We start from the raw sequence: 14,953 nt of genomic DNA on the forward strand, positions 1-14,953 counted from the left end.
GCTGGACATAGATCTCCCCGAGAATCTGCCTCCAGAGATTATTTTATATGAAAGGAGATGTTACCAGTGTGAAAATCTGCACTGCTGATCTACATGTCTCACACTGGTAATGGCCCCTTTCATTTAAAATAAGTTCTGGAGGCAGATTCTCATTGAAATCTATGTCCAGCCCTTAGATCTTAACAGCTCATTTACTTATTAAGTAAAACATGGATTTTACTGGAATAAGACATCGCATTTCAGATATCAAGGTATCATTTTTTTTCAACTTTCTATGACCTTCAAGTCCATATAGACGACTTAGAGGGGTTAATCCTAGTCATAGGCAGGCATGTCATTTGCAGAGTGGGAGCTGAGTAGCTGAGCTGGGGTGTATCAGCCCAGCCATTTATGCTATAGACCACTGTATCCCACACTCCATGTTTTCAGGATTTCCTGAGCATTGCACAGATGATGGAATTATTAAGGCACAGAAGCTGCCAGCAGTTTTCTTACCTGTCCAATACTAAGGAAATCCTGAACATATGATCAGGGACAATGAGGATTGGCGATTGGAAAACACAGCTGAAGGGGCAATAAAGTCCATTCGCTCCCGGCAGCGGGACTCTCAGCGTGGTCGCGGCACGTGTCAGAACGCGATTAACCTGAAGATTAACCCTATATCTGCAGGCTAATAGCCTTTTTTTCTCGACAGATTCCTTTTAATGTATGACTATTGGCCTAGAGCTCTAAACTTGTAGCTGCTGTTTCTTCATAAAAGTTTCAACTTTGCATACAGTTTCTTTTACAGAAAAACTTGTTGTATTTCATTTGCCCTGGTTTCTAAACAGGGAATGAATAGGATTGTAATTACACATTTTGACGGAGGTAACGTAATGAAGGAGCTCACAGGGAATGCATGAAACAGCCATTAATAGTTAGATTTACGTATCCTGCTCCTCAGAGATAGGGAATATTCCTGAGTAATGTTTCTTTTCATGTCAGCACAGCAAAATAATTTTCAGACCCGCTGTACTGTGCAGAAGAACGGACTAATTCTAGGTCGGTTTTCATCTGGTGGTAAAATCTAAATTGTGGAACAATTACAGAAATATGATGATTGATGACCGCTTCTTCTACCAACTGCTTATTTCACCAGGCTAAGTAGGTGATACCGAAACTGAGCCAGTCAGGAAATATTGCCCATGTTTTATTTATATGTATGCAAACAAAACTCATCGTTCCTGTAGCCGGCCCTTCCAACATCTCTCTTATGTATTATTGTCTTATATGTAATAAAAGTAGTGGATCTGAGCTTGAGAGTTTGCAGTGAGAAACGTCTTGTGATATTTATTAGTGCATTATATAATACAAAGAACGGGGTCATTAAAGCGAAGGGAAAGCAGATTTTGCTGCGGGCTTGTAATGGCTGATTACATGTTGGAGTAACCTGAATATGTCTCTCTGCTGTGGCAGCCCAGTGCATGAGTTGTAACTTTTACATCACAGAAGTTATATAAGTAAAACAAAAAATAAACTAATCAGAAATATAAAAGATGACAATTCTTACTTTGGACAGCAGAACAGTTCATTAAAATTGCAATAACAGACTATCTCACATCCGGCTCCCTGCATAAAATGGTCCCGGAGGTTTCCATTCAGAGGAAGAAGATCGTCTACTCCTTCAGGGATATTGTGACAGTTTCGATCTCTTAAAAACTTTTTATAACAGGAGAGGCGGCCAGCCGGAGTGGCATTTATTTCCCACATAGCAAATAACAGCAATGCTACGTGGGCAACCTTCATTGTAATATTAAGCAGGACGTATACGGCTTTGGAGGTTTTCCACCTGAAAGATACAAAAAATAGTGTGTCTGTGAATGGTGCTGCCAGCAGGACGGTGACAATGCAATTTAACAATTCAGACCTCAGGAGCAGCATGCATTTATTACCAGGCTTAAGCCGGTTTCACATTTGCGCTTTATGGCGCAGCGACGGCCTGCGCATGGCCGCCGCTAAGCCCCGCCCCCTGCCGGCTCACTGCCCGCCCCTTCCGGTCATCGCCGCCTACTAGCGCACATGGACGCTTGCGATCTGCACACTCTATCTTTAGCATAGGGTGTGCAGACCGTGCGCTGGCTGTGCGCTAGCAGGATTTTGCCGTGCGCTGCGCACTTTTGTAGGTGCGCCCGTGTGCGCCGAACGCAGCATGTTGCATTTCGGCGCGCACGGCGCACCTTCAAAAGTGCGCAGACGGCAAAATCCTGCTAGCGCACGGCCAGCGCACGATCTGCGCACCCTATAGATAGGGTGCGCTGATCGCAAGCGTCCATGCGCGCTAGTAGGCGGCGATGACCGGAAGGGGCGGGCAGGGAGCCGGCAGGGGGCGGGGCTCAGCGGCGGCCGTGCGCAGGCCGTCGCTGCGCTATAAAGCGCAAATGTGAAACCGGCCTTAGTTGATGAAATAAATAAGAATTACTGTATGTTTGGGCCTGTATTGGTTTTTCAATCATTTTTATTAACTTTTTATCATTACATTGAAAATGTATATGTATATATATATATATATATATTATATCCATAGGGAAAAGGGGGAAGGGAAAATGAAGGGTAAGGGCAGGAAAGGACAGGTACATTGGTAAAGAACTCTGGTTGGTAAATAGTTCTGGGCATGGTAAAATTACAAAGCTAACATAAAATTAATCACAAATTATCAACAAAATCCCTAATTTGGGAAACTATTTACAAAGTTATTAAATACAATAGTCCAATGTTATTTAGTTTACTCGTATTACTTGTGTTGGTGACCACAGGTAAGGATGGTGTAAATTTGCTTATTTGGGAGTCATATTATTTCAATATGGAGTAAGACTTGAATACAGAGTCAATATTATTTATTAATTTTCAAGGCATAGCATGCTCATGTGATGCCACATAACAGCTGTATGCTCCACAAAAGGGTAAGGCTACGTTCACACGTAGCAGAACTCTCGCGGAAGTTACAGCGAGAATTCCGGAATTCCATTCCGCAGGAAAATTGCATTTTAAATTCCCGCAATTTTCCCGCGGAAAAACTAGCGATTTGCAAGCATAATTAGCTTGCAGAATGCTAGCTTTTTCCAAGCGATCTGGAGCATTGCTTGGAGAACTGATTGACAGGTTGGTCACACTCGTCAAACATAGTGTTTGACAAGTGTGACCAACATTTTACTACTGATGCTGCCTATGCAGCATCAGTAGTAAAAGATAGGATGTAAAAAATAATTAAAAAAATAAAAAATATTGTTATTCTCACCTTCCGGCATCCCGCGCAGCCTTCCCGCCTCTCTCCATGCTCACAGCATCTTCCTGTCCCAGTAATCCTTTGCGCGAATGACCGTGAGACGTCGCGCTCCCGCGAGACTGCGACGTCATCGCGGTCATTCTCGCAAAGGATTACAGGGACCGGAAGATGCCGGGAGCGTGGAGAGAGGCAGAAAGGCTGTGCGGGATGCCGTAAGGTGAGAATAACAATATTTTTTATTTTCTATTTTTTACAGGGATATGGTACCCAGAGCCCGGAGGACAGTCTCCTCTCCTCCGGACCGTGGGTACCATCCGCAAATGTTCTGCTTACTTTTCGCATGGTGGGCACAGCCACATGTGGAAAGTAAGCAGAACATTGCATTCGTATGTGGGCGGAATCACCGTGATTCCGCTAAATTAATGAGCATGCTGCGTTTTTTATCACGAAGCGATTCTGCTGCAGAAAAAAACGCTGCATTAGCACAGCATTGCGGAATTCCATAGGATTGCATGGGATGCTTATTTTTCACGTTTTCGAGGCAAAATCGCGCGTTTAAAACCGGCGTCGTGTGAACGCAGCCTAAAGGCAAACTGACATGTACCAAAGACGGTGATTTCAGAATGCAGCCCATCATCCTGGGAGCCAAAGCTCAACATAATATTTGAACATTTTGAAGTGAACCTGTTACTTTGAAAATGGTACCCAATCTACAGGATGTTGTATTTTTTCATTGAAATCCCTAGTGTTTGTGTGCAGTGAACAGTCCTTTTATGCCTGTGCATAACTGTCAATCTCTAGTAGAATTCCCATAACTATACAGGCATCAGAGATTTCAATGAATAAAATACAAATGATGCTGAAAACTTACAAACTGATATATCATTCTGCTCAGCTTCTGTACCAGGCTGTCCACAGATAGGACTGCATGTACAATGTGATAGCTTCCCTTTATGTTTAACCCCTTTGAGACAAAGCCTGTTTTCACCTTAATGACCAGGCTGATTTTTACAATTCTGACCACTGTCCCTTTATGAGGTCATAACTCTGAAACGCTTAAACGGATCCTGGTGATTCTGAGAATGTTTTCTCGTGACATATTGTACTTTATGATAGTGGTAAATATAAATATGACTTGCGTTTATTTGTGAAAATAACAGAAATTTGGCGAAAATTTAGAAAATGTTGCAATTTTAAAACTTTTAGTTTTTTTGCAATTTCAAAACTTTTAGTTTTTATGCCCTTAAATTAGAGAGTCATATCACACAAAATAGTTAATAGATAACATTTCCCAGATGTCTGCTTTACATCAGCACAATTTTGGAAACATAATTTTTTTTGTTAGGAAGTTATAAAGGTTAAAAGTTGACCTGCGATTTCCCATCTTTACAACAAAATTTGCAAAACCATTTTTTTTAGGGACCACCTCACACTTGAAGTGACTTTGAGGGGCCTATATGACAGAAAATGCCCAAAAGTGACACCATTCTAAAAACTGCACCCCTCAAGGTATTCAAAACCACATTCAAGAAGTGTATTAAACCTTCAGGTGCTTCACAGGAATTTTTGGAATGTTTAAAAAAAAATGAACATTTAACTTTTTTTCACAAAAAATTTAATTCAGATCCAATTTGTTTTATTTTATAAGGGGAACAGGAGAAATTGGACCCCAAAAGTTGTTATGCAATTTGTCCTGAGTACACTTATACCCAATATATGCAGGTAAACCACTGTTTGGGTGCATGGCAGAGCTCGGAAGGGAAAGAGCACCGTTTGACTTTTCAATGCAAAATTGGCTGGAATTGAGATCGGACGCCATGTCAAGTTTGGAGAGCCACTGATGTGCCTAAACAGTGGAAATCCCCTACAAGTGACACCATTTTGGAAAGTAGCTAGCTATGTGTTGAACACTTTGAACCCCCAAGTGCTTCACGGAAGCTTATAATGTAGAGCAGTAAAAATAAAACATCATATTTTTTTCACAAAAATGATCTTTTTGCCCCTAATTTTTTACTTTCCTAAGAGTAACAGGAGAAATTTAACTACAATAGTTGTTGTGCAATTTGTCCTGAGTATGCTGATACCCCATATGTGGGGGTAAACCACTGTTTGGGCGCATGGCAGAGCTTGGAAGGGAAGGAGCGACGTTTGACTTTTCAATGCTAAATTGGCTGGAATTGAGATCAGATGCCATGTCGCATTTGGAGAGCCCCTGATGTTTCTAAGCAGTGGAAACCCCCAATTCTAACTCCAATCCTAACCCCAACACACCCCTAACCCTAATCCCATCCCTAGCCATAACCCTAACCACAAACCTAACCCTAACACTCCCCTAACCCTAATCCCAACCCTAACCCTAATCCCAACCCTAACTCTAATCCCAACCCTAACCCTAACACTAACCCTATTTCCAACTCTAACCCTAATTCTAAACCTAACCCTAATCCCAACCCTAACCCTAACTCTAACTTTAGCCCCAACCCTAACTTTAGCCCCAACCCTAACCCTAATGGGAAAATGGAAATAAACACTTTTTTATTTTATTATTTTTCCCTAACTAAGGGAGTGATAAAAGGGGTTTGATTTACTATTTATAGTGAGTTTTTATAGCGGATTTTTATGTTTGGCAGCTGTCACACACTAAGGCCTCTTTCACACATCAGGTTTTCGCCGTCAGGTGCGATCCGGCGCTTTTGACAGAAACCGGATCCGGCGAAATGCAATGCCGGATCCGGTTTCCCCCCCATTGACTTGCATTTGCGCCGGATCGCGCCGGATGGCCATGCGTTTCATCCGGTTTTCGCCGGATCCGGCAATGTGTCGCGATCCGGCGTCTGGAAAAAACGGCTACTGTAACGTTTTTTGTCTCCGGCGAAAAAGCCGGACACGCCGGATCCGGCGCGTCCGGCTTTTTCACACAATGAAAGCCTATGAGCGCCGCAATGCGCCGGATCCGGTTTTTTGGTCTGAGCATGCTCAGTAGCTCTGCCCACAGGAGATATATAAAAGCAAGACAATGGGACCCTCAGCCACACCCAACATGCCACCCAAGCCAAGAACCAGGAGCAGGAGAAGGCAGCAGACATCTGCAGCAGCAGCACCATCAGCACCACCCCAAATGGAGCAGCAAATGGAACATGCTGAGGAGGGGAGTCCAGTAGCAGATGAGAGACGGTAATTATCAAATCCCCCATTCCTCCAAACTAGGGCCATGGAATATCAAGATATTCATTGGCCCTTTGTTTCTCTTTATTCAACAGCCGCCAAAGAGATGCAGCAGCAGCAGCAGCAGAAATGGCATCACTGGCAGCAGCAACAGCAGCAGCAATACCCACAGCCATGGAGTCTGGCCATCAACAGGACAGCACATCTTCTTCTGGGAGCCCTCCCTCGCATCGTCAGCGTTTGACGGTAAGTTTTTATTTCCAAAATCCATCATCTCTGTAATATATGTCTATTCATTGCCTTTTATTTCAAAACAGGAATCACAAGATGAAGAGGAGCTCCCAGAAGAAGAAGGAAGGGGTGGACAGACACCTGGAGTGGGCTCACAATTGGTAAGTTTTTTGCATCAAACGCAGAAACACAACATCACACTACACACAACACATAGAAAACAATGTTCTGCAGACCACACACAGCAAACAAATGCCTACATCCAAAGACATAACATTTTTTGTTTTCTTCTCTAGTCTTCCCAATCTGGTGCTCGGCCAAGAGGTCCTCGCAGTGCCTCCCAGGGTCGTCGGCGACAGCAACGCGGCGGTCACCAGCGTGTAAGTATAAATATTTTTGCTTTGTTTTTTTGCACTTTTTATTTCATTTCTTTTGTGGAGGCTAATGTTATTTTTGTCTTTTTCTTTAACAGCCTTCACAGCGTGCTCCCGACTCTGACGGTGATGATGGAGGACTCGATGTGGACCACCTCATCGATCTCGTCAGACAAAGGGAGCCGCTCTGGAATATGGCTGACCGCCGCCACGCTGACCTTATCGTTACCCGACGACTCTGGGAGGAAATCTGTTCGCTCCTTGTGGGCCGCTGGGAGGACCTCGATGTTCGGGCCCAGATTAAAGAGCGTAAGTATATACAGTACCGGTTGCTTGATGTAAACCAGTGTTTCCCGAACTCCAGTCCTCGTGGTCCCCACGGATCATGTGTTCAGGATTTCTATTTACTATGGAAATCCTGAAAACATGACCCCTGGGGACCATGAGGACTGGAGTTTGTGAAACACTGATGTTATATACTAACCACTCCTTTCTCGTTTCAGGGAACAGAATTGTGAATCGGTGGCGGTCTGTGAGGGATCGTTTCAAGAAGGAGTTCAATAAAGAGATGCGGGCCCCGAGTGGATCTGGAGGACGCAGGAGCAAGTACAAGTACGCACAAGCCCTGTCGTTCCTCCGGGAAACAATGCTCACCAGAAGGTAAATATTACACACCACATGTGAAAAAAAATGTTAGATGTAACTTTTTTTTTTCAGCCAGGGCCATACCATGTCAGTATTTTAATTGTTTTTTTTTCTCTTTATTCCACAGCACGGTGAGCAGCACTCGGGAGCCTGCACGATTGGACCCTTCTGAGGCGATCCCTGAGGAGACCGGCACCGAGGGACACTTCGACCGCCCCGGTACATCTGCACCTTCCCAGCCTTCCCACACATTCGACCCATCTGTCCCATCCACCAGCACAGGAGCATCGTGGCCGCCTACATTACATGAAGCTGCTGGTGAGGAGATCGCTTTCCCTTTACCCCACCCTTCTGCCCCTGCCACCTCTAGTACACCTGCGGGTACTGGGCGGCAGCGGCAGAGGGGTCAGGAAAAGAGTTATGCGCAAGAGTTCTTGCATCTGAATGCATCTTTCCAGAACTGTCTAAAAGTCTTGTCAGAGCAAATCTCCGCAGGCTTTCAGCAGATCAACTCCAGCATTCTGGAGGTGAAGACACTTCTGCAAACCATGCATTCAGAAGCAAGATCTTCGCCAAACCACACCTTTTTCAGGTCTGTTGTGGAGCGCATGGCAACACTATCTCCTACCCAGCAGATGCATGTAATGCATTCGTGCCACGGTGCTCTACAGCAGGTTACCTCCCAACCTCCACCTCCCACCACTGTAGTTCCTCCACCTGCACCCCCTCCAGCCACTTTCCATCCTCCCCCTCCTATTACATCTGCACCCCCTCCAGCCACTTTCCATCCTCCCCCTCCTATTACATCTGCACCCCCTCCAGCCACTTTCCATCCTCCCCCTCCTATTACATACCAGCAACCTCACCAGTACCAGCAACCTCCCCAGTACCAGACATCTCCCCACTTCCAGCAACCTGCCCCGTACCAAACTCCTTCCCCGTACCAAACTCCTTCCCCATACAACTTTCCATCAACATCATCTGCTCCTACAGTCCCTGCCCAACCCTCCACTCCACCGCCCACCACTCTTCTGCCTCCAACATGTCCACCCATTCTGTAGCTTTTTCCACACCTTCACCTCTAACTGTTCCTTCCCCACCACGATCCCAGTCCTCTCTCCACACACCCAGTGTCGAAGTGTCCCGCAGCCCCTCCAGCAGTATTTCCACCCCACACTACACAGATTTGTAATGTGTGTTTTTTAATAAAAATGCCCATTGGGTTTAAAACCTTTATTAAAAAAGTTTTTTGCACTTTAAAAACATTTTACAAAAAAAAAAAAAATTTAAAATAAAAGTTAAATTATCGTTTCACAATGGTTGTCTGTCTTTTCTTTCTGCGGCGAACTATGTTTAAAAAAAAGGTTAAATACAGGGTATTTCAAAGGTAAAAAGGTATTCAAAACCAGGTATATAACTGTGGGTAAATTTTAGCTTTTTGCCACAGTTGTGTTCCTTGTTGTGTTTGAAGCAAAGTATTTCACCTAAAAAGTTGTGTTTATTGTTGGTGATTTCCTAACAATGTACACAACTTTTGTTAAAAGGTGAAATACTTTGCATAAAACACAACCAGGTACACACCTGTGGCCTAAAGCTAAAAATAGTAGACCATGACAAGATAGCCAACTTTGGTTGGCAAAGGTATATACTGTTGGTCCAGAAGGTACACAAGTTTGGTAAGGGCACAAATCTTTCACACTCTGTCATCCTGCCAGTGTACTCTGCCTTGAGGGGCCACAAGGGTCAATTTTAAAAACCGGATCCGGCGTAATCCGTCGAAAAACGGATAGAAAAACGGATGAACCGGATGAGACGGATCCGGTTTTGTCTGTCAAGAACAAGACGGATCCGGCAGAAAACCGGATCCGGCACATCAGGTTTTACAAAACATTTGCCGGATCCGGCATTCCGGCACGACGCCGGATCGCGCCTGACGCCGAAAACCTGATGTGTGAAAGTAGCCTAAAAGACGCTTTTTATTGCAAAAAATAGTTTTTGCATCACCATTTGAGAGCTATAACTTTTCCATATTTTGGCCCACAAAGTCATGTGAGGTCTTGTTTTTTGCAAGATGAGTTGACAATTTTATTGGTACCACAACTATGAGAGTCAAAATGAGAAAACAAATCCATTTTTGGGCACATGACATTTTTTATTGCATTTTATTGCACTTTTTGTTCGGCGGTATGATGATAAAGCATTGTTTTTTGCCTCATTTTTTATTTTTTTATGGTGTTCACTGAAGGGGTTAACTAGTGGGACAGTTCTATAGAGAGGGTCATTACAGACGTGATACCAAATATGTGTACTTTTATTTATTTTTTTTCATTTATATAAATAAATGGATATATTGGAAAAATATTTATTTTTTCTTTATTTGGGGATTTTTAAAAAAAATATTTTTATACATTCTAATTTTTTTTTCTAACTTTATAACATTGTCCCAAGTTGGGACATCACTATATCATGTCAGATCGCTGATCTGACACTTTGGAAAGCACAGTGTCAGATCAGCAGTCTGACAGGCAGTGAAGGAGGCTTGGCGGCACCTGCACTCAGTAGGCTCTCGCAAGCCACCTCCCTGCAGGACCCAGAAGAACCCTGTGGCCATCTTGAAGCTGGGGTCTCTATGGAGACCACGGGAACAACACGATCACATCGCATTGTGCAGGTGGGAGCGCGCAGGGAGCCCCCTCCCTGCACCATTCTTCTCTGTGCCACTGTCACTACTGACAGCGGTATCAGAGGGGTTAAATGCCTGCGATTGGAGGCCACGGGATCGTGCCGCCGTACTAGTACTGCTGTTTGCGAGAACGCAGTTCCCGCAGAGCAGTACTAGTGCGGCATATGTCAGGAAGGGGTTAACATCCAAAAGACAATCATTAATTCAATTATCTTCCAATTGCATCCTTCTGTTATGACTGTATAAGCACACTCACACCGGTTACGTACAAACCAGCAGAAACAAACACCTGAACCAAACAGGTTCCTGTTCAGATTAGGAAAGATCCTAATCTGACCCTGATTTGTTCCTGTCTGACCATGGAGGTTGGCACCCTAAGTATAAAAAATGGTGTCCCCACTCAATGTCGACTTACCCTGAATGTCCTGAACTGCACTCTCTATAACAATTGGAAGAAAAGGCATAGGCCTATGAAAGTGTTCAAACAGACACACAGAAAAGACAGAAGAAAATAAAAAGAACCATACAACAAACAGAATTTGTGGAAGACCTCCCAGACGCCAAACGTAAAAGAAAGGAAAGGATACTGGGGAGAAGACACAAAAACAAACTGAAGGAAAAGCAACAGAGATTATCCAGATAAAATAATCTCTAGCTTTCTTCCCCTACTTTGGTATAACCTCAAGTCACCGGTATCACGACTCTGTTGTCAGGTGGACCAGGGACTCCTTCCCTGTCCCTAACGCTAGGGGTACCCAAGCTCGCCCTGTTCCCTGGATTACTTCTAATGGTGAAGACGCCGGGGCGATGTACCTTGCCTTAGCTCCTGAATTCACCCTTAGTCTGTATCCTTCCCCCACCCAGGGCAGAGAGGAGCAGTAGTGTACCATAATACCGTAATACACCAACCAGACTAATAAGGTAATACGAACAGGCGTAACAAAAAATACGAAACATACAAATATACACACAAAATAATAGAGGGATGCATCAGGGAGTGGAGGATGGGTTTAAACCAAACTATGAGACGAAAGGGAATTATTACACACTCCAAACATAGCAACAGTCACTAATAAATCCACCAACCAGGGATTGGAGGATGGGGTTAAACCAAATTAGGGGAAGAAACGGAATTGTCACACACTCAAAACCTAGCAACAGTCACAGATAAATCCACCAAACGCCTACTCTAATAACCTCCAACAACCTCAAGCCATGCAGAAAAAGCTAACTCTGACAATGAGTGCTTGCCAGGACTCAGTTTATATAGGAGAGGGGAGTGGCTAACAGTGCACATCTGAGAGCCTTAGCTCCAGGAGCTCTCAACAGAGCAGATTAACCCCTGCATTACCAAAAAAAATTTACACCGTTTAATACCAAGGTAAAGTGCTTCTAACCAGGAGTAGGAAAAATCAGACAATGCTGTCTTCTGGCTCCTCTCTGTCGCAGTGAAACTGTGACAACCAGACTGAGTGATGAAACAGAGGCACGACATCTTCCCTAAATTGATCTAATTCTACAGGGAAACATTGAGATGTCAAGGTACAATTTGTTCTGGATAATAGTATTTAGTCAGCCATCAATTGTGCAAGTTCTCCCACTTAAAAAGAAGAGAGAGGCCTGTAATTGACATCATAGGTAGACCACAACTATAAGAGTCAAACTGAGAAAACAAATCCAGAAAATCACCTTGTATGATTTGGCAAGATTTATTTTTCAAATTATGGTGGAAAATAAGTATTTGATCACCTAAAAACATGCAAGATTTCTGGTTCTCACAGACCTATAACAACTTCTTTAAGAGGCTCCTCTGTCCTCCACTCATTACCTGTAATAATGGCACCTGTTTGAACTTGTTATCAGTATAAAAGACATCTGTCCACAACCTAAAACGGTCACACACCAAACTCCACTATGGTGAAGACCAAAGAGCTGTCGAAGGACACCAGAAACAAAATTGTAGCCCTGCACCAGGCTGGGAAGACTAAATCTGCAATAGGCAAGCAGGTTGGTGTGATGAAATCAACTGTGGGAGCAATAATAAGAAAATGGAAGACATACAAGACCACTGATAATCTCCCTTGATATGGGGCTCCATGCAAGATCTCACCCTGTAGGGTCAAAATGATTACAAGAATGGTGAGCAAAAATCCCAGAACCACATGGGGGACCTAGTGAATGACCTGCATAGAGCTGGGACCATGTAGCAAAGGCATCAGTAACACACTACGCCACCAGGGACTCAGATCCTGCAGTGCCAGGCGTGCCCCCCTGCTTAAGCCAGTACATGTCTGGGCCCGTCTGCAGTTTGTTACAGAGCATTTGGATTATCCAGAAGAGTATTGGAAGAATGTCATATGGTCTGATGAAACCAAAGTAAAACTGTTTGGTAGAAACAAAACTCGTGTTTGGAGGAGACAGAATGCTGAGTTGCATCCAAAGAACACGTACCTACTGTGAAGCATGGGGGTGGCAACATCATGCTTTGGGGCTGTTTCTCTGCAAAGGGACCAGGAAGACTGATCTGTGTACATGAAAGAATGAATGGGGCCATGTATCGTGAGATTTTGAGTGCAAACCTCCTTCCATCAGCAAGGCCATTGAAGAGGAAATGTGGATGGCATCATAATGGTCCCAAGCACACCGCCTGGGCAAAGAAGGAGTGGCTTCTTAAAAAGCATATGAAGGTCCAGGAGTGGCCTAGTCAGTCTCCTGATCTCAACCCCACAGAAAACCTTTGGAGGGATTTGAAAATCCATGTTGCCCAGCGACAGGCCCAAAACATCACTGAAAAATAAATCTTGCCAAATCAGATAAAGTGATTTTCTGGATTTGTTTTCTCATTTTATCTCTCATAGTTGTGGTCTTCCTATGATGTCAATTACAGGCCTCGCTCATCTTTTTATGATCCTAAACATATGTTAAAATCCAAGGCGCAAGCAGAAGGTTTTAGGGTGTGTGCAGACACTGCGGAATCCGCTGCGGATTAATCCGCACGGATTTTGCAAAAACCGCAGATAAACCGCAGGTCAAAAGACCTGCGGATTATCTGCGGTTTTGACTGCGGTTTGGTCCTGCAGATTCACCATCTCCACAATGGTGGAGATAGGAACCCGCTGCGGATTCCGCAGAAAGAATTGACATGTCACTTCTTTCTGCGGTTTCAAAACCGTAGCAAATTCGCGCGTATTTTTCCGCAACGTCTACACAGCGTTTTTTTTTTACCATTCATTTGAATGGTACTGCACACCGCAGCTAAAACTGCTGCGGGTCCGCAGCAGCCAAAAACGCTGCGGAAACGCAGCGGAATCCGCAGCGTGTGCACATACCCTTACAATGGCCCTCACAGTTCCCTGATCAAAAGCAAGGAAAATCTGTGGCTAGACCTCAAAATAGCAGTGCATACAAGATGACCCAAAAATCTCCGAACTGGAAGAATTTTCCAAGATAGAATGGATGAAAAATCATCCCTCAAACAAGAATTGAAAGACAATTGTCTGGATACAAAAAGCACTTTCAAGCTGTGATATTTTCAAAAGGGGATGCTACTAGGCACTAGCCATGCAGTGTACCCAAACTTTTGCATCGGCACATTTTGCTTTTTGTAATTTTTAAAATGTAAAATCTGAGAAAAAAAAGATTTTTTTGTCTAAAATACAAAGGAAATGTTTCATCTTTAACTTTAGGCCTTTTAGCAATGATTTCATCTTCAACCTGCTTAACTGTTCAGAACAACAGTAATTTTGCCTAGGGGTGCCCAAACTTTTAGACAACATTGTATTTGTAGGCTTCCAATGTCCAACCAAGTGCTGTCTCCTACAGTTGTGGCCAAAAGTATTGACACCCCTGCAATTCTGTCAGATAAAACTCAGTTTCTTCCTGAAAATGATTGCAAACACAAATTCTTTGTTATTATTATCTTCATTTAATTTGTCTTAAATGAAATAACACAAAAAGAATTGTCCTAAAGACAAATTGGATATAATTCCACATCAAACATAAAAAAGAGGGTGGACAAAAGTATTGGCACTGTTCGAAAAATCATGTGATGCTTCTCTAATTTGTGTAATTAACAGCACCTGTTACTTACCTGTGGCACCTAACAGGTGTTGGCAATAATTAAATCACACTTGCAGCCAGTTGACATGGATTAAAGTTGTCTCCTGTGTCCTTGTGTGTACCACATTGAGCATGGAGAAAAGAAAGAAGACCAAAGAACTGTCTGAGGACTTGAGAAACCAAATTGTGAGGAAGCAGGAGCAATCTCAAGGCTACAAGTCCATCTCCAAAGACCTGAATTTTCCTGTGTCTACTGTGCGCAGTATCATCAAGAAGTTTAAAGCATACTGATAGGGAATTTAGATTGTGAGCCCCATTGGGGACAGTGAAAATGTGTGAAAAACTGGAAAGCACTGCGGAATATGTTAGCGCTATATAAAAATAAAGATTATTATTATTATTATTAAAGCCCATGGCACTGTGGCTAACCTCCCTAGATGTGGACGTAAAAGAAAAATTGACAAGAGATTATAACGCAAGATTGTGCGGATGTTGGATAAAGAACCTCGACTAACATCCAAACAAGTTCTAGCT

General features: G+C 43.5%; 1 protein-coding gene across 1 annotated transcript in view; it reads right to left on the reverse strand.

Annotated features, from left to right (window-relative positions):
* SCRG1 (stimulator of chondrogenesis 1) overlaps window positions 1-14,953 on the reverse strand; it is a 76,970-nt gene that overhangs the window by 9,421 nt on the left and 52,596 nt on the right. The window contains exon 2 of the mRNA XM_073577464.1: window positions 1,550-1,828. Within this exon, the coding sequence (XP_073433565.1) occupies window positions 1,550-1,785 (236 nt within the window). The 5' untranslated portion in view covers window positions 1,786-1,828. The remainder of the gene's footprint in view (window positions 1-1,549; window positions 1,829-14,953) is intronic.

Source organism: Dendrobates tinctorius, unplaced genomic scaffold, assembly GCF_039654945.1.
Source record: "Dendrobates tinctorius isolate UK_male_01 unplaced genomic scaffold, ASM3965494v1 ptg000008l, whole genome shotgun sequence".
Taxonomy (NCBI): domain Eukaryota; kingdom Metazoa; phylum Chordata; class Amphibia; order Anura; family Dendrobatidae; genus Dendrobates; species Dendrobates tinctorius.